This window comes from Mus musculus, chromosome 6 (assembly GCF_000001635.26).
Source record: "Mus musculus strain C57BL/6J chromosome 6, GRCm38.p6 C57BL/6J".
NCBI lineage: Eukaryota > Metazoa > Chordata > Mammalia > Rodentia > Muridae > Mus > Mus musculus.
Genome location: NC_000072.6, coordinates 55218996 through 55239865, shown reverse-complemented (window position 1 = coordinate 55239865; position 20870 = coordinate 55218996). Strand labels below are relative to the sequence as shown.

At 46.6% G+C, this 20870-nt stretch overlaps 1 protein-coding gene across 7 annotated transcripts in view; it reads right to left on the bottom strand.

Annotated features, from left to right (window-relative positions):
• The window catches only part of Mindy4 (MINDY lysine 48 deubiquitinase 4), a 116874-nt gene that overhangs the window by 80358 nt on the left and 15646 nt on the right, over positions 1 to 20870 (bottom strand). For all 7 annotated transcript variants that reach the window (XR_003956212.1, XR_003956214.1, XR_003956211.1 and 4 more), the window contains exon 5: positions 15498 to 15868. Coding sequence is in view for 4 of the 7 variants with exons in the window: in XM_006506298.4 (XP_006506361.1) it covers positions 15498 to 15868 (371 nt within the window). In the remaining 3 variants the exon portion in view is untranslated. The remainder of the gene's footprint in view (positions 1 to 15497; positions 15869 to 20870) is intronic.

The window sequence follows — 20870 nt, the reverse complement described above, 5'->3', positions numbered from 1 at the left end:
GCTATGTTCAACTTTTCTTCATTGCATTCTCTCCTAGAGCTTTTAAGGGTGGCTAATTGCTCACATCTAGGATAGAAATTGCCTGGAGACCTGCTGGGAAGCTTCGGTGGGGCACAGGGGTGGCTTTGGGCTGTAGAGGTCTCTGGTGTGGGTAGATTTCCTTGGCAGATTTAGGGCTGGTTCCTGGACACCGTTTACCTGCCCTCCGTACAGCAGCTCCTACACTGCTCTATGTAGGTGGTGTGGAATACTGAACCTGGACTCTAGATCTCGTGTAGGGGCAGAGTTCTTGGCCTGGTTCCCAAAGCTGATACTCTCAGGGTCCTGAGTTTTGTGCTCTCTTTTCACTGAAAGGAAATTGTAAGTAGAGAGAGAGAATGTAAACAAAGTGACCCTGGGACCACAGGGAGCCATACTGTCACTTGTAAGAATGTTCCTCCCAACTGTCTTCACACTTGCCTAAAGAAGATCAGAGGGGAGATGGAGGGCCACAGTCATGAAGGCCCAGAAGAGGCAGCTCAATATGCCAGTCCCAAGAACTGCAGGAAAGAAGTGACCAGCCACGCCCATGCCAACCTCCGAGCTGTCAGCTGAAGGGGCTCCTTTCCCCTGGACCTTCATGGCAGAAGGAGGAAACAAGCCCATTGTCATGAGTGGCTGTCCTCTAGCCAAGCTTCCATCCTGGGAAGTTCATCTGTGCCCTCTTGCAAAAGAAGTTTGTTGCAGTCAACAAAGATGAAAAAGGAGATAGAGATATGAAAACTGCTTTGACATCAGAGATAGAGATGCAGAGTTTGGAATTTGCCCAGCTGGTTTCCTGTCTTGATTCAGGGGATTAGAGTCAAGTGAATGGATGAATCTCAGAAGAGAGTTTGAACTTTGGGCTTTTAACATTGGTGAGACTACTAGAGACTATTGGGACTTTGGAAGTTGGACTAAATGTACTTATTATGCTATGGCTAGACATGGCCCTCATAGACTCATGTGTTTGAACAAGCCTTTGGGGGCCAGGGAATGGAATGTCATGATTTGAATGTGCTTGGCCCAGGGAGTGGCACTATTTGGAGGTGTGGCCTTGTTGGAATAGTTGTGTCACTGTGGGCATGGGCTTAAGACCCTCATCCTAACTCCCTGAAAGTCAGTCTTCCACTAGCAGCCTTCAGGGGAAGATGTAGAACTCTCAGCTCCTTCTGTACCATGCCTGCCTGGATGGTGCCATGTCCTCACCTTGATGATAATGGGCTGAACCTCTGAACCTGTAAGCCAGTCCCAATCAACTGTTGTTCTTATAAGAGTTGCCTTTGTCATGGTGTCTGTTCACAGCAGTAAAACCCTAACTGAGACATTTCCCAAAGTAAACTTTGGTATAATTATGTCTCAGCCTCTCATTAGGACCTTAGAAGGAGGGGAAGACATTGCTTTTGTCATCCTTAGGAAGAAATCGTGGCAATACCTTGCATCCACAAACGCATCCCAGCCTTGTTGACTGTTTTCACTCTCTCATGGAGGGTGTGGAGAGGGTGTTCAGCAGCTGACTACCACCTTTTGTATGCGGCTCTTGCATGTGGCCTGGGGGACGGGCTAGAGTATACATAGATTTCAAAGACCAGAGTTGGGGTGCCATCTTTGCATCTACAGAGAATCTCTCATCCCTACTAAATTGAAATCAAGTAGCTCGCAAGCTCTGCTTAGCAGAATCAGCCCTTTCACTGGGGACTTAAAAGGCACTTTGGGGACTTGCAATGCCTGGGGCCATTATGACAGAGATCAGTTTCCATCGTGGAACATGGCAGAAAATGAATTGGCTATTGTTGGTACTGTCCCCCAACCCCCACTTCCAGACCCAACCCTAGCACACACCCAGACTCCCCCAGGCTCTGAGGATGATGTATTTCTGCTCTCTGCAGCTGGAACCCAGGCCTTGGTTTGCAAACATGCTCCTATCTTATCTAATTTGGAAACCAGTTCCCTACTCCTTAATTCTCCACAACCACCAACTGCCACCCACACCCCAGGCTTCTCTTCTTGAGAAGGTCCTTTGAGCTGGGTTTCTGGATCACTGGGTGTCCTTACCCTCCTGTTCATCAATGCCATGCAGTCCACCTTCTACCCACAGCCGTCTTCCACCCAGAGTGCTCTCTCTGAAGCCACTGATAATTCCTTCCCCTCCATCCTGCCACCAGATTCAGCAACATCCCACCCTCCCTAAATGGCCAGCTTCTGCCTCCTAGAGACGCTCTCTGCCCCACCAGGGCTGGATCAGACTCCTCAGGCTCCCGTCTGCGCTGACCACTCCTTTCTCTTGTCCCATGCCAACCAAGCATGCAGGTTTTCCGCTGCAAGATTCCTGATGCCTTTATCAGTCACTCCCTGTAATGTTCACTTCACCCTCCAAGAACATCACCAGCCAGAGTCATGCCAGTCCCGCCCTAAGGACCCTCTCTCCCCAAGCCTCTTGGCAGATTTTGCCCAGGATCTGCGTTCTTCTTGCTCTGAAATATGGAAACAAAAGCTCTGCCATCAGAAACGCCCATCTTCTTCTTGATCCACACAGTCCTATCCTTGCAGCCCTCCCTCCTCCAGCCTCACGACCTTTCTTGCTGCCCGTATCCTGAGGTTTCCTCTTCCTGGAATCCCAGCTCCCAGCCCCTCTGTCACTGTGTTCAGTACTCCCTGGACTAAGCTTCCCAACGCATACCTCTACCTAGCAAGTAGTTCAAGTTCCCACCCACAAAGGCTGAAGGGGTGGGAATGTTAATTACCCCCAATTTGCTCAGTACATGTATGCATCAAAATGTCACACTGTACCCCAAAATATATACAATTATTATGCATTAATCAAAAGATGTTTAATGTTTAAGGAGACAAAAATACTATCTTGATTTAATCATTTTCACAATTTATACATGTGTCAAAACACCACATTGTACTCCACAATCCTGTGTAATTAACCATCGTTGATTTAAGAAATTGCCAGGTCGTGCAAACTACTTGAAATTCATTTCTTTTTACTGCCTAGAAAAGAAATCCTGATTTTCAACTAATCTGTCCAGTCCCCTCTCCTCCTGGTCCTGTACACCCAATATCCTAGCTACCCCCGCTGGCCTTTCTTCTGCTCACACCATGGAATCACCCACTCTCTGGAAACCCTTGCAATGCCAGCTTCTCAGCAGCCTTCTTCCTTAGCCTAGGCAGGAGACAGTGAGGCCATGCCACCTGGCTTAATGTCAACTTGACAATGGCTAAAGTCACTGGAGAGAAGAGAGCCTAAAAAGCCTCCCAAGACCAGACTTCGGGGCATTTTCTTATTTGGTAATTGATGGGGGGAGAAGGGAAGTCCACTGTGTGTGGGGCCATCCCTGGGCTGGTGGTCCTGGGTGCTATATGAAAGCAGGCTGAGCAAGCCATAGGGAGCAAGTCAGTAAGCAGCACCCTCCCTGGCCTCTGCATCAGCTCCTGCCTCCAGGCTCCTGTTGGAGTTCCTGTCCTGACTTCCTTCAGGAATGGACTATGACGTGGAAGTATAAGCCCAGTAGACCTGTTCCTCCCCGAGTTGCTTTTGGTCATGGTGTCTCATCACAATAGCAACTAACTAAGACAGGCTGCCTACACAGATCCATGCAGCTTGGTCACTCTCTACCTCGGGTTTCCCCACCTGTAGAATGGGTCCAGTAGCCCTCCTAGTTTGCCACCAGGATTAAATGCTACCAGGATTAGAATTCATCTAAAGCAATAGGGCCAGTTAAGTAATGAGTACTCAGTATTGACACAGCTTCATTATCCTTGACACGACCCAGACTCTGAACAGCCTTCTGCTGTGTTCTTCTCACTTGGCTTTCCTGACCCCCTCAGCCCTGTCCAACATTTGTGCATGGGTGTCTCAGCCTCTCGAAGGCAGGATCCCTCTTCAGCACGGCTCTCCTCAAACCACTTGAACAGCAAGAGGCACTCTGCGAATGCTTTGCTGAACTGAACAAAATTAACTACCATGTATTTATACTGAGATCAAAAACTGTTTACTCTATCAAGAAAAGGCTCTGCTTCTAAGGGACCCATGGCTCCAAAACTGTCTTCAACAGGAAATGAAAGAAATCCCATGGCTTTAGTAACTTCTCATGGAATGAACAGAGAAAACAAAGTAGAACTTTCTGGAATGAGGTGCACACATGGAATCTGACTATACAGGAAGCTGTCCTGGCAGGCCATCACTTTGATTTGATAAACTCAGCCTCAAAGGCCGTCAGTGCCATCGCTAAGAGGGTGGCACAGCAGAATTCTCCCACTTGGCTGCTATTTGGGTTAATCAAGTGCAGTCAGGAGAAAAGGGGTCCAATCCTACAGATGGGATGAGATGGCATTTGACTCAAGCTCTCTCCACCCCAGCCCCTAAGCACTCACTCCTCAGGGGGACTCAGAATAGGAAAAAGAGGATGCTCCTATATTTAAATCCCAGTCCTTGGAGGGGGCTAAGCACACAAGCTCCCATTCTTCTCCATGACCCACCATAACTCTGCAAGCATCAGAAATGCCTCCAGACAGCACAGTTGGCTGCAGGCTTAGAGAGGAGGGCTAAGAAAGAATAGGAAAGCTGCCTCCAGAGCTAGGACTAAGATCCCAGGCACTGCAGACAGCATAGTCCCCCAAAAATCTTAGGCTTGGGGGACAATGAAGAACAATGAATGATTTCCAGGCACAGTAAGGGGTTCACTAATGCCGCTCAGCCCTCAAACAGCCCATCTCTAATTCATAAAGCCATCTCCTCTAAGATCCTATAGTACTTCAGCTATCAATATCCATAAGCCCTGACACAGAGAGAGACAGAGACAGAGAGGGACAGATAGACAGACAGGCAGGCAGGCAGGCAGGCAGACAGTGGTGTAACTAACCTCTACTATTAGTAGAGGAACAGTTCTGAACAGTACAGGAGGAAGTGGGGTTTGAGACAGTTCACTCCTGAGCTCCGGCAACAGGAGGAATGCGACAGTCTATCAACCCGGCCTAGTGTGCTGTGCACGAGAGGAGGAGATAGGCCCAAGCACAGGAGCAGGAGCCAATCAGAAAAGGCCTCTTGAAGAAGGTGGCACTCAAGGTGATGAATATCAACAATACAGTTTGGGTCGGTTGTTCCAATTGGCCTGGTTAGCTAGGTTGGTTGGCTCAGTGGGTAGTTTGGTTGGTCTGGTCCGTTAGTCAGGTTAGTTGGGTTTGTTGGTTGGGCTAGTTAGTTGACTGGGTTGGTTGGATGTTTAGTTGTTAAGATAAAAGTGTGAGAAAAAAATGAATGTATGAATTAATGAAAGTCAATAAAAAAAGCAAAGAAAGTTTGAACTGGCTCAGTTCTCTTCCTGGTTTTCAGGGTACATTTCATGGCACTCATCAGTATGGCTTTCTCCTCCCTTCCCCTTCTACATTCATTTCTTATTTGCTCAACATTTATAATTGCCAGGCTCAAAACCAGAAATTGGTAAAGAATAGGAAACAAGGCCCATTCCAGTCCCCAAGGAGTCCAAAGTAAAGATGAAGTATCAAATTATTACTCCATCTGTATGAAAAGCTGCCATAACATAGAAAGAACCAAAGAGAAATGTGTGGATTCCTCCAGCCAGGCCACTGATGGTAAGAAACACAAGAAACGCTGAGTGTAAATATCAAGGGCTAGTCCCTCTCGGTGCTACCCTGTTGTAGTCCAACAGCCTTGATGGTGACAGCCTCCATAAGGTCTGCAGCCTGAATGCCTACCTTGCCTCGCCCTTACCCTGATCCCCAGAATGTGAAAGCAGGCTTAGTCCCATCTCTATGTGGCCTCTGCTGAAGTTCTGGTACCCTGAGACCTGTGGGAAGCTATCTTGGAGCCCAGAAGACTGGATTCTCAGAATCAGAAAAGGCACTGAGGCTCTAGACAATTGCCCTTGCACTCACTCCCATGAGCATCTCCAGGTTATCTCTGAGCTCAGCGGCCTCCTTCCATCAGGCAGCAGCTACTTCATCTACAAGGGCTATCCCCCTGCTCTGCACACCAGGACTTGAGACCACAACAGAGCTGACAAGGATCTCAGGACCCTGCTAATGCCCACAGCTGGTCAAGAAGAGGAGACTCATGGACACACTTTCTTGGTCTCAAGAGAAATCTGTATCGTGGGATGCTCTTTCCCCTGCAGGATGCCCAGTATCAGTGACTCAGGAGCCCTGGTGCTGTACCTGAGGACTGCAGTAATGACATCGCTGTCCTGTAGACAGAGTGGGGCCTGTGATGTGCAGCATAGCCGCATGGCATTTGATCACCAATGTCAGCCTTGAAAGGAAAAAAGGGACAGTGGTGGGCTAGGATAGGAGTACATGCACAAGGTCACGTGTGGCCTGGCTAAGACCAGGGGAGGTGGGGCCCTCAGAAGACAGCTCTCAGGTCAGAATATGGAGCAAGGCTGAGCTTCAAGAGGCCACCTGGTCCTGTGGGTGGGCCAGAAGGCAGGGAGCCATCTGGGTGTTGTGTCGGTCTCAAAGAACAGGCAAGTTTGAGTCTCCAGCGTCTTACATAAAGACCAAACAATGCAGACAAATTAAGATGAAAATTCTACCCACGTGGTGTGCACATCCCTTGTGGTGTGCATGTTGTTAGACTCAGGATGCTCGGGAGAGGGGAAGAGTCAATAAGCTGCAGATGCCACATCCTCTCCTAAGCGAGGGCCAAACCTCAGCTGGCAGAAGTCCCTCTGTCCCAGCATGCAGACAGGCATCTGTGGGTCTGAAGCCTCTGTTCCTGATCTGGGGACTCCAGGAAGGGACTGGGGGGCTTGGAATTGAGAGAAGAATGGTGAGAGAGAGAAGAGAGAGTGGGGAGAGAGAGAACTTAATGAGTACTGCTAAATGTACATAAGTGGACAACTAGAAGTCCCAAAGATGGGCAAAGTTATACTGCCACCTAGTGTCCATTCTATGGAACCTGAAAGCTCTACCAGAGTCAGAGGAGCAAGGTCTCCTGAAGCAGCAACCACTGGCCTGGACAAACACTGGGCAAGGGGCCTGAGAGTCTGAAGGAGCTGTTTTAGCTCTGCAAAAACCTCCAGCAGAAGACGACAGGTCAGCCTAGCCTTGGTCTGGGGACCAAACTCCCAGCTGCCCCTTGCCTAGTGTGGCTGTTCTCTATGAAGCCAAAGTCCCTGTGTGGACCCTGGGGGGTGAGGGGTGAGGGGGGTCAATGGCTGTAGTTATGGGTTTTCCTGCATCCCTGCTCACACAAAGCCCAGATTTTTTTTTTCTTAAAGAAAAGGGTTAATACAGGAAAATGCCTCAAACAAGTGAAAACAGCAAGTCCTGGGTGGTACAGACAGACAGACTGAGGATAGAAGGCAATCATTAAAAACTGTAGTGAGACCAAACAGAATTTCAAAGTACTGCAAGAAGGTGCTGCCAGTAACGATGCCTTCCTCTAAACCTGCTCACATACTAACCCCAGGCCTGCTGCACTGACGTTAGTCAGCAACGGCAAACTAAGGCTGTGGATGGCTGCTGGCCACGTGACATCAAGGTGAGGACAGCATCCTGGTTCTCCAGGAGGGCCCCGCATCATCAGAGTCTTTGCTTGTGGAAGGCGGAGGCAGAGGAAAAAGCATAGAGGTGGTAGCCTGACCGCTTTGAGGATGGCAGAAGGGAGCAGCAGCTAAGAACTGCCAGCAGCCACTGGAATCCAGAAAAGAGAAGGGGACTGATTCTTCTGAGCCTCCAGAAGTCAAGCAGCCCTGCCCACAGCTCAGCATTAGTGTGACTCTGCTCAGATCTCTCACCTCTGTGTGGTGAAACGCTGTTCTGTTTTCCACCCAAGGTTCTTGAGCTTGTCATGGGAAATGGATACAGCCCCACATGTGCCTATACTGCCAGACCATCTGCTCTCTCTCCTAACCAAGGGCCCGTGTGAGTCTAGAAAGGTCTGTGCTATGGAGAAAGCTCAGTGGTCCCCTCTTCACGGGCCTTCTTCTCTCCTTCATGCCTACTGAGAAGAGGAGGAAGTAGGACTTGTCTAAAGGCTCAATTTTGTATAAATAAAAGGACATCCTAGGCTCAAACTTCTTCCTTCTAAGAGTGAGCAGTTCTTCCAGGGGTGGCCTCCACACGCAGTGACCACACAAGGAAACTACCCCAGCCTACAGTGAGCTAAAGAAGGCTGTCCCCTTGGGACCACCGACACTCAGGAGTTCCTGCTCTCTGCCTGTGGCCTTTACAGTCACAAAGGTGCTGTCTCTAGCTCGTGTCTGCCCAGTGTCCTTTGTTTTGCTATTTGTTTGTGGGGGTCAGGGAAGATATTATCTAATGGAAACTTTCCTCATTAAAAAAAATATCAAAAAGTAATAGTTGCCTCAATGGATCATTATGAAGAACAAACAGGAAAATGTAATGCATTTAATATGGTGCCCAAAAAGAAGAGGGTGAAGGAAATTGAGGAAGAAGAAGAGGAAGAAGACGGGGAGAGGAGAGGGGAGACAGGGAACAAGAGGAGGAACACATACACAGATGCATGTTGATTGACTGACAGAAGTCCATACTATTAAACACACAAGAAATATCCCTGGTTACACCCTGCCAAATACTGGAGGACAGGGAGCTGTGTAAACATTTTAACCCACCCCCTCTTCCTAGAAGATGCAGTTCATGCCATCTCCCAAGACTTAGTAAGTGATTGTGATGGCAGAGGTTACAAAGGATACAGTTGGTTTGCCACCCCACATCATCAGATTGCAGAACCACACCTCTTTAAGAGTCCTGTAAGCAGCATATACCTGCTGATTCCCATAAGGGCCACAATAACAGGAAGCAAGACTCCGGCCAGCAATATGTGTAAGATGACTTTACAGTCAGAGACACTAGAGCCCCGGCAGAACATGAACAAGCCGGAGTCAGCCAGAACTGAAGAGCCCAGGCCTCCCACTCAACACACCAGAGCCACTCTTCACAGCACGAGATCGGGCGCACAGACTGGTTTTGACGTATTCCCCTTCTCTAGAACAAAGCTGCTTTGGCACTATAGGGAAACCCAAGGCAGTGACTCTGGACTGAACCGGAAGTAAGCTGACTGGCTCAGAGTAAAGAAGACTCTGGAAGTCAGCAGTGTGCTAGAGGCTAGGGAGCCATCACCCCTGTGGCTGTGGAAGGATCTGTACTTGAGGACAGATGTGACATACTCATTTGTGTGCTCCACAGACTCTACCCTGACTCTCACTGGATGCATAAGTGTGGGCAAATGAATGTCTCTGAATATGCTTCCTCATCTGTGACACGGGGTTATCCCCTCGGACCTCTGATGATTTCCCAGAACACTTACAACAGTGCTTCCCACAATGTGGGCCCACATCAGAAAAGGCCTGACTTGCACACTGCTGTTGAAGTCCGTTGCAGGAATGCTATCATTAAGCATCCATTCTCTGTAGACTGTCGGAAACACGGGGAACAAAAAGGTCCCTGCCTTTGTGAAAATAATCTTCAGTGGAGGAGACAGGCAACAGACAAGTAAACCGAGACTTTCTGGTAAGCATAAATGCTGTTAAAGAGGAAAGGCATGACCCAGGAGCCAGCCTAAGAAAAGGACGTGACTAACAAGGAAGGAACTGTGTGAGATGATGGGAAGCAGGGCCTTGACAGACGGGGCCACGCTGCCCTCTCCACAGGAGCGGGTGGACATGTTGTACTACAGAAACAACCAAACCCTATGGGAAGAATGAAGACCAGACACAGCTCTGGAGGAGCAGGGCTGACCCCAGCAAGACACAGAACTAGAAGCACGAGGCCACAGTAGCCACCAGTGTGGCTTCAGGAAGGCTAAAGACAGATGGGTAAGAGGGAGTGATGGGGGGAGGAGGGGACAATGGACAGAGGGGCACTGGAGTGAGGGACAGTAGGAAGAAGGGAAAGAATCAATGAGAGGTCCTAGAGAGCCCTGCCCGAATAAGACCTCAGTGAGGAGCAAAGGTGATACCACAAGTCATGGTAGAAGGCAGACCACAGACAGGATGGCCCAGAGGAAACCTTCTCCCTTGACAAAGACAGAAGAGAAATTCTTTTCACCCCGAGAAGCAAACAAATATATAAACAGGGAAGTGAAGACTGTGTGTAAACAGAAACAGAGCATCAAAATGTTATTGAAACATAAAATCAAGAAGGAAGAGTTTTGAAATGTAAAGCACACGCCAGACAAGACTGATGACGCAAAATCAAGGTAGGAGGGGACACTGGACCCTCAAAAGCTTTTCTCTGACCTGCAGGCCTGCACTGAGGCACGCTCTCCCAGCCAGATCCAGTATATCTATACACAATGACTAGGGTCTGGTCAAAATTACCAAAAATGCATGGAAAGAGGACATAAGAAATGACTAAAATGCAATGGAAAACTGGACAACAGCAGCAGACCCAGGGTGATTCACCCACTGGGGTCATGGGACAGTGACTTTAAAACCATGAAGAATCTTATGCCTGAAAACAAGAAGGAGAATCTGTGGTTTTGGTGAATAAAAATTCTAAAATATAAAAATAACTGAAATTAAAAAGCTACTTAATAAGTTCAATAGCATATTAGACGTGACAAAAGAGAAGAAACATGAACTGAAGACAGATCAAGAGATAACACCCAGAGGGCGGTGGTGCGCTCCTACAGTCCCAGCACCTGTGGCCCGGGGGTTAGAAACTGTGAGATGTCACTGCAAAAGAAAAAGAAAAAATACCCATATGGAAACACAGAGCGAGAATGACAGAAAAAAATATGTAAAGAATATGTAAAAACCATACTACACAAACAAGGTGAAAGACTATCTGTGTAAGCAGAGTCTAAGAGAGAGAGAGAGAGAGAGAGAGAGAGAGAGAGAGAGAGAGAGAGAGAGGGAGAGAGAAAGAGAGAGGGAGGGAGGGAGGGAGGGAGGGAGGGAGGAGGGAGGGAGGAAGGAAGGAAGGAAGGAAGGAAGGAAGGAAGGAAGGAAGGAAGGAAGGAAGGAAGGAAGGAAAACAAAAGCAGTATTTACAATGTTAACAGTTGATGATTTTTCCAAAACCGATCAAGAGTCTAAATCCTCAATTTCAGAAAAGTTGATGTATCCCAAAGTATCATCAATGAAAACCACACTGGGGTAACGGCATCCAAACCGTTAGAAGCCAAAGAAAGAAAAATCTCCTAAAAGAGCTGCAGTGCAGGAGGAGCAGTCAGTGTGCCGCCCTCAAAAGTGCACAATGCCCTGGATATGGCAGTCTCTACATGGTCCATCCTTTCATCTCAGCTTCAAACTTTGTCTCTGTAACTCCTTCCATGGGTGTTTTGTTCCCACTTCTAAGGAGGGGCATAGTGTCCATACTTCAGTCTTCATTCTTTTTGAGTTTCATGTGTTTAGCAAATTGTACCTTATATCTTGGGAATCCTAGGATTGGGGCTAATATCCACTTATCAGTGAGTACATATTGTGTGAGTTTCTTTGTGAATGTGTTACCTCACTCAGGATGATGCCCTCCAGGTCCATCCATTTGGCTAGGAATTTCATAAATTCATTCTTTTTAATAGCTGAGTAGTACTCCATTGTGTAGATGTACCACATTTTCTGTATCCATTCCTCTGTTGAGGGGCATCTGGGTTCTTTCCAGCTTCTGGCTATTATAAATAAGGCTGCTATGAACATAGTGGAGCATGTGTCCTTCTTACCAGTTGGGGCATCTTCTGGATAAATGCCCAGGAGAGGTATTGCTGGATCCTCCGGTAGTACTATGTCCAATTTTCTGAGGAACCGCCAGACTGATTTCCAGAGTGGTTGTACAAGCCTGCAATCCCACCAACAATGGAGGAGTGTTCCTCTTTCTCCACATCCTCGCCAGCATCTGCTGTCACCTGAATTTTTGATCTTAGCCATTCTGACTGGTGTGAGGTGGAATCTCAGGGTTGTTTTGATTTGCATTTCCCTGATGATTAAGGATGTTGAACATTTTTTCAGGTGCTTCTCTGCCATTCGGTATTCCTCAGGTGAGAATTCTTTGTTCAGTTCTGAGCCCCATTTTTTAATGGGGTTGTTCGATTTTCTGAAGTCCACCTTCTTGAGTTCTTTATATATGTTGGATATTAGCCCCCTATCTGATTTAGGATAGGTAAATATCCTTTCCCAATCTGTTGGTGGTCTTTTTGTCTTATTGACGGTGTCTTTTGCCTTGCAGAAACTTTGGAGTTTCATTAGGTCCCATTTGTCAATTCTCGATCTTACAGCACATGCCATTGCTGTTCTGTTCAGGAATTTTTCCCCTGTGCCCATATCTTCAAGGCTTTTCCCCACTTTCTCCTCTATAAGTTTCAGTGTCTCTGGTTTTATGTGTAGTTCTTTGATCCACTTAGATTTGACCTTAGTACAAGGAGATAAGTATGGATCGATTCGCATTCTTCTACATGATAACAACCAGTTGTGCCAGCACCAATTGTTGAAAATGCTGTCTTTCTTCCACTGGATGGTTTTAGCTCCCTTGTCGAAGATCAAGTGACCATAGGTGTGTGGGTTCATTTCTGGGTCTTCAATTCTATTCCATTGGTCTACTTGTCTGTTTCTATACCAGTACCATGCAGTTTTTATCACAATTGCTCTGTAGTAAAGCTTTAGGTCAGGCATGGTGATTCCACCAGAGGTTCTTTTATCCTTGAGAAGACTTTTTGCTATCCTAGGTTTTTTGTTATTCCAGATGAATTTGCAAATTGCTCCTTCTAATTCGTTGAAGAATTGAGTTGGAATTTTGATGGGGATTGCATTGAATCTGTAGATTGCTTTTGGCAAGATAGCCATTTTTACAATGTTGATCCTGCCAATCCATGAGCATGGGAGATCTTTCCATCTTCTGAGATCTTCCTTAATTTCTTTCTTCAGAGATTTGAAGTTTTTATCATACAGATCTTTCACCTCCTTAGTTAGCGTTACGCCAAGATATTTTATACTATTTGTGACTATTGAGAAGGGTGTTGTTTCCCTAATTTCTTTCTCAGCCTGTTTATTCTTTGTATAGAGAATGGCCATTGACTTGTTTGAGTTTATTTTATATCCAGCTACTTCACCGAAGCTGCTTATCAGGTTTAGGAGTTCTCTGGTAGAATTTTTAGGGTCACTTATATATACTATCATATCATCTGCAAAAAGTGATATTTTGACTTCCTCTTTTCCAATTTGTATCCCCTTGATCTCCTTTTGTTGTCGAATTGCTCTGGCTAATACTTCAAGTACTATGTTGAAAAGGTAGGGAGAAAGTGGGCAGCCTTGTCTAGTCCCTGATTTTAGTGGGATTGCTTCCAGCTTCTCTCCATTTACTTTGATGTTGGCTACTGGTTTGCTGTAGATTGCTTTTATCATGTTTAGGTATGGGCCTTGAATTCCTGATCTTTCCAAAACTTTTATCATGAATGGGTGTTGAATCTTGTCAAATGCTTTTTCTGCATCTAACGAGATGATCATGTGGTTTTTGTCTTTGAGTTTGTTTATATAATGGATTACATTGATGGATTTTCGTATATTAAACCATCCCTGCATTCCTGGAATAAAACCTACTTGGTCAGGATGGATGATTGCTTTAATATGTTCTTGGATTCGGTTAGCAAGAATTTTATTGAGGATTTTTGCATCGATATTCATAAGAGAAATTGGTCTGAAGTTCTCTATCTTTGTTGAATCTTTCTGTGGTTTAGGTATCAGAGTAATAGTGGCTTCATAAAATGAGTTGGGTAGAGTACCTTCTACTTCTATTTTGTGAAATAGTTTGTGCAGAATTGGAATTAGATCTTCTTTGAAGGTCTGATAGAACTCTGCACTCAGCATCCAAACGCTGACACCATTGCATACCCTAGCAAGATTTTATTGAAAGGACCCAGATGTAGCTATCTCTTCTGAGACTATGCCGGGGCCTAGCAAACACAGAAGTGGATGCTCACAGTCAGCTAATGGATGGATCACAGGGCTCCCAATGGAGGAGCTAGAGAAAGAACCCAAGGAGCTAAAGGGATCTGCAACCCTATAGGTGGAACAACATTATGAACTAACCAGTACCCCGGAGCTCTTGACTCTAGCTGCATATGTATCAAAAGATGGCCTAGTTGGCCATCACTGGAAAGAGAGGCCCATTGGACACGTAAACTTTGTATGCCCCAGTACAGGGGAACGCCAGGGCCAAAAAGGGGGAGTGGGTGTGTAGGGGAGTGGGGGTGGGTGGGTATGGGGGACTTTTGGTATAGCATTGGAAATGTAAATGAGCTAAATACCTAATAAAAAATGGAAAAAAAAAGTGCACAATGCCACCTTCAAACTGTGACTGACTTGCCACCAAGCAGGAAGAAAGCCTCCGGTCATTGAATGACGCAGGCAAACAGAGAAATCACAAGAGAAGACAGCTGAGAAGCCAGCATCAATGATCCACAGAGTAAACTAGAAAGCAGTCAGAAATTAAACCAGAAGGAAGGGCAGCAAATGAAATAATTAAAAAGGGCCCAAACTACTGATAAGGCTCATAAAAAGCCAAGGGACATTCCTAGAAAATATATAAGACTAAATAAATAAGACTAAAGGGTTTGGATGTGCACAGACACTCACGTGCACAAGAGGGTAATGTCAAATTACTAACATCTTAATTATTACTAATTGAGATTTTCAGGAATAAAGCAGACACATCACTGTGGATCCTACAAACTTGAAAGTGAAGAAAGCATTTTTAACTGTGTACTTTATACCAATAAGCTAAGGACAGAGAAAAGTGTCAAAGTCCTTGAAAAAGATAACTTGGCCCTACTGACAAAGAATAGAAACTTCTAAGTAAGAGCATTTTTATTGAAGATATAGCTTAAAGCCCCTCAGAAGCCCTTCCCCGAAGCTCTACCATGTATTGAAGGAGAACAGCATCAGTCTCACACTCGCTCTTAAAGAGAAGAGAAAGGAACCAGCATCCAGCGAGGGAGGGGCTGGCACCAGGAAAGCCCACCAGCCAACCTCCTCCTATGCTCTAAAGTCCTCAATGAGATGTGAACGAATTAAATCCAGTGCTCTCATAGCCAAGAGGCTCGTCCCAGGTGGACAGCTAGATGAACGGTCAAAAACCAATCACTGCAGAAATCCCCAGTGGTCTATTATGAAAAAATGGAAGTAAAAAGAGGATCAAAGAAATAAAAGGAGTGCCCACAAGATGTCTTTGGGGCTGACTCACGAATGCAGGGAACTCCTCAAATCCACATCAGCCAGGTGTGCCACTCCAGTTGTGCTTGGAGACATCAACTAAAGCCTGCTACAGCTCGAAGAAGAAAGGGAGGGGCAGAGAAGGCCTCCCCCTGACCTTTGGAAGGTGTGACCTCCGGCTCCATTTTCTTCCTGGTTGACTATAACCCTCTGGTCCTGCCTGCCTCATGGGCTTTGCAGTAACAGCACAAGAAACCAAAAGAACCCCATGAATGCCACAGGAGGCCGGACCATGTGTGCCAAGTGGGGCTTGGTTTGGAAAATCCCACCTTGGCTCTTCATGCTCACCTGAGAGATGGAGGCTGGACGCCCTGACGCTTGAACGCTCTTTCCAGCTGGTCCTGGGCCATCCTGGAATTCCCCTCTGTGTGGCTGTACCCCAGTGGGCTGTCCTCTGAAACACTTCTTAGCCTGGGTCTGTCCCTCTGGGACAGCCCTTGGCTGCTAGAAGTGACATTTGGCTTCTCTATAGACAGTTCATTCAGCTGGCCCAGAGGGCTTCTGGAGACGGAGTCACTGCTGGAATCGGGGACCTCCTGTGGACCCAGATAGGCTGGGGTGTGGACAAAAGGCTCAGACTGCTGCTGGATCTCCTCTGGGGTTTGGAGCTTCCTGCTCAGAGCTGAGGACCTTCTCAGAGAGCGTTTGCGGAAAGAGTCCTGAAGCGGTAAGAAAAGAGGCAATGAGTATCCTCAACTAGTGGAGTTAGAAAACAAATGTCCTCTAATCCCTGGGATGGACCTCGCCAGGAAGGTCTGTTCCCAACCCCTTGTTTTTCTTTCTTTTAGTGAAATGATTTTTTTCATACAGTATATTCTGATTACAGTTTCCTCTCCCCCTACTCCCCCAGTCCCTCCCTACCTTCCCTCTCATCCAGATCCACACCCGCTCTGTCTCTCCTTAGAGATAAACAGGCATCTAAGGAATAATAATGAGATCAAATAAAACAAACAAACCAGAATAGGACAAAAACAACCAAACAAGCCAAAGAAGATGCATGGCAGGTGCATAGAGATTCAGAGACACCCAGTGTGTGTCACACACACAGGAACCCCAGAAACACAAAATAATATGCGTGGACAGGACCTGTAAAGTTAAAAAAGAAAAAAAGGGAAAGAAAAGGCCCTTAATTTAACATGAAACAAAGGACTACCAAGGATGCCATGAGTTTGTTTGTTGACCATCTACTGCTGTGCAGCCAGCCTAGCCTTAAAAGTGGGTTGTTTCCCCAGTGAGACTCCCTTGGAGAAAAATATTTTTCATCAGAGTATTGGTTAGAAGATGGGTCCACTCCTCCTTTCGGCTCTAGGAGCCCATCTGGTACAGACCTGTGCCGGCCCCATGCATGCTGCCTGCCACAGTGTCCATAAGTTCCTGTGTGCACCATATGGGTGTTTCCAAGGCCTTGGTACCTTGGTGTCCTTCATTCTCCCTGCCTCCTCGTCCATCAGGCTCCCTGAGGCCTGAGGGGAGGTGCCCCCAAAGCTTCCAGCTCTAACAGACCCCAGAGCTGCCTTGGGGTTTTCTCTCCCTCTTTCCTTACCCAGAGCGTGGCAGGAAACTCATCACGAGTTTCTGCTCACTGTCTCCTCACCTACAGCAGAGTCATCCGTGGAAGCCATTTTACTTCTCTACCCCTCACATCCTCACCAGTAACACAAGCTGTCCACAGCCCATTGCCTGCCATTTTGAATGAGGATTCTTCAGTGATCCTGTGGTGAGCTGTTCTCATCTGTTAGGGATGTGGCTGTCAAGTTTTTCAAGGGGTTAATAGCCTCATGTTTAGCTATAAAGATGTTCGGTTTTGCTTGTGGACTTACATACTATGTGACATATGCACTATGATAACTTTCTGAAATAGAAATATTCTAAATCCAAAACACATTTGGTCCACATTTGGGATGAGAGAGGAGGGGCTTGTAGCCCGTCCTTCTCATTACCATGGACAGGATAAGATACAGTCCAAATGCAGAACAGGCATGTCACAGAATCATGACAGTCAGCAGGCCACTCTCACTCCTGGTGGTGTCACACCAGGAGTGGCCAAAGCCATTCTTCACTCGGTGGTGGTGTTTAGGGAGACCCTACCTCAGCTGCCTATATCTCCTTAGCACTCAAGATTTGCCTAATTAAAATGAAGGAATCAATAGAGTCAGACAGACTATGGCCTTCCTATCAGTGATTTGCTGAAGAAATGGGGCTCCCGTCTACTACCCAATGAGCAGAGGGCATGAAAGTGCTGTGAGAGTCAAAAATCAACCTTCATGCTTTTCCTTGGTCCGGACTTCAGTATCTCTAAGCATTTCCAAAAACAACTCAGGAGTAAGTAGTAGCCTAGGTTGGACTAAGGAGAGCTAATTTTGTTGAGTTCTGGCCTCATGGAAATGACTAGGCATTATAAATCTGCTCCAAAGCTGTGTAGGGCATGCCTGCATACAGGAAGGAAGACATTAGTCACCGTTCCTGAGGGGACACATTTACCTCATCCATGGCATACTGATAAAACCTGATGCATACCCAGCAAGTGTGGCCAAACAACTTCCAGGAAATAGGAAATTCTACAGCAACCACCACTCGATGCACTTCACAAGACTCAGATATCACAAAGGAAAGGAATCTCACTTCCCAAAACAATTACCAAAGAAGTCTTCAGCGATGCCATTAAGGGGATGGCACCTCCATGTCACCTCCCTCTCACCAGTCACCAAAGTCTCACCTGCACACACTGAAGAACTGAGCCATCTTGGTAGGAGACAGGACCCTGGCACCCACTAAACCACTGGTTCTCAAAGTGGGGTTCACTCACCTCTAGAGGTCCTCAGATCACTTAGGGAATTCAAAATAAAGCCTATATAACTAGGTATGACATGAATGTGTGAGCTTGGTGTCATTAAAGTGACATGGTAGGGCCCAGAAGAAGAAAGTTGAGATCTCAGAGGTAATACTCTTTGAAGGGATCAATATTGATCTCACGGGACTGGATAAACTCCTACAAGAATGTTTTGTTGTGAATGAACCTGGCAGCTCCTCTGAATCCCTGCTTCATCCACACAGCCTGTCTCTCTCACAGGGAATCCCAGCATAATGGCACCTGCCCTGCCGTACTATGAGGTGGAACAAAGGGACTTCACGAGAGTCTGAACACACAGAAGCTGTAAGACTCTCGGACCCACAACTATGACCTAAATAAACTTCTGTTTAATTATCTACCCTTGCATACCTTGTTAGAGTGACAGGCAACTGACAGACAGCAGAAACACGGCCCACCTCACCTTTCCTAGTGAGATTTAAGGTGCACAGCGGCGGCAGGAACACGGCTGGCCGTGCACAGGAATCTAAACTTTACATATGTTCTGAGTGTTCTCCACTGTCCCACACTTGCAATAAAGATGAACAGCTATGATGCTCACTTCACTTAAGAACAGCCCCACTGAAGCTTTTAGTATGAAGCGTTATTAACCTCATTCAGTCCAGACTGTGTCACACACATCATTTTACTATTCCAGGCACCCAAACGGGAGTAGGAAGGACAGCGGCTACGGCGTGTGCAACCGTCTAACTGTGAGTGAAGCGAACTCGCTGTTATTTTCAGGGAACCACAGGCAGACAGACAATAGTGATTCAGACTGGAATTTAGCAGGCATTTCTTGAAGATAAACTGAGCCTGTCACAGCTAGGGAAACAAATGTTTTCAGTGGTGAGATGCAAGCTGCAGGGTAAACATCACAACTACATCAGCCACCCAAAGCTTGAGGGTTTAGAGGGATTTTAAATTTTTTTCCTGCCATCTTTAGTGTCCACATCAAAGAGTCTGTGTGTGTGTGTGTGTGTGTGTGTGTGTGTGTGTGCGTGCGTGTGTGTGGCCATTTAGAAGATCTATATAATTCGGTAACCAATGTATTCCAAAGGACTTGACGCATCACACTACTTAATCATATGGGAATGGTGAATGGTAGACCTCTGGAACCCGATAAAGTACAGACAGCAAACCTATGTAGTTTAAGGTTCCACGTTAAGGGGTGGGAGTCTAGCTTTCATTGATAGCATATTTGCCTAGTATATGTGAAAACCTGGGTTTTGAGTCCCAGTACCACATATACCAGATATGGTGACACTCACTTAAAAGGTCCTTACGTTCTTTGTCCTTTCTACATTCTGTCTAAGGCCAAATTTTGTCCACACACTTTAATAAAAATGATGTACTACAACAGACTACATTCAGAAGCAAAAAAAATCTATCTATATTGTATATTGTTTTCCATCATGCCAGTTATTAAAGAGATTTGCAAAACTACATACAAAGCAGTTACTAATCTCACCGATTTGTTTTGGAAAGCACAATTTTATAACAAAGTAATGTTGTGTTAAATGTGAATAGTATCTCTTGGTATTATTTTAATGATTATGAAGTAAATTGCTTTAATTTCTTAGTTTAAACTTTTTAATTTTTAAAAATTGTGTGTGTGTGTGTGTGTGTGTGTGTGTGTGTGTGTATGTGAATATGAGTTGTGCACACAAGTACAGGCCTGAAGAAGGAGTCAGGCGCCCTCAAGCTGAAGTCACAGGCAGTTATGAGGTCACAGGCAGTTATGAGGTCACAGGCAGTTATGAGGTCATAGGCAGTTATGAGATCACAGGCAGGTATGAGGTCACAGGCAGGTATGAGGTCACAGGCAGTTATGAGCAATCCAATTTGGTCGCTGGGAACTAAACTTGGATCCTCTAGAGGAGCAGCAAGAACATGTAAGCACTGATCTATCTCTCCAGACCCAGGTTTTAATTTCCAATACAGCAACTATCAATAGATACAGTCCCCATAAACAAGAGCTACAGCGATCCTCAATGTTAAAGGCACAAAGAGACCCTGAGCCTGAGAGGTCCGAGAGCCACCACTGAGCCTGAACTCTGAGCTAGATAGGCTTCCGTCTGCCATGTCTCCACGTCCCCACGACCCCACGACCCCACGTCCCCAGCACGGAGAGGAACAACCTGCTCCCCACTGAGGCCACTCTATAGTACAATCTTCACACCGGCTTCCAACCAGAGTGCAGGAGGGCTTCCCACAGCCCTCAGGGGACTGACTCTACACCACTCCACCCCACACAGGCCTGTGAGCAAACACCACGGGCCACACACAAATGTGACAGCCCTCAGAGGCCTCAGACTAAACCTAAGACTAACAAAGTTCCTGTGATATGTCACCACAGCACTCTCCTGGCGTTAACTACTCAAGGTACCCAGAGGGATCTGACAGAAGGAAAGACACTGATGCTGACCAGGGATGTTGGCCACAGCAAGGCATTATGGGGTGGCACCAGAGTCTGAGGTCACATATTTGCTACCCTGGGACTGGGACTTAGGTAGTCTTCTTCTACATTAGAGCCTATGCTTCCTCCCAACTTCTCTAACCTTCCTAGCCACTTTCCTCTGGACAGGGTCCAGTTTATGAATTTCCTTCTTTGACAAGATGCCTTGGGTAGGGCATGACACCAAGGGGTGGCATGGCAGGGAGAGGATCCTCCCTCTTTGTCCTAACGCGACAAGGGTGAGAAGATTAGTGCCAGCATCAACACACCCATGCAGACACAGAAACACAGCTAAATGAGAGGAGGTAGCATTCCACCACAACGGGGGTAGGTCTGTCTGCCCAGGCCACTCATG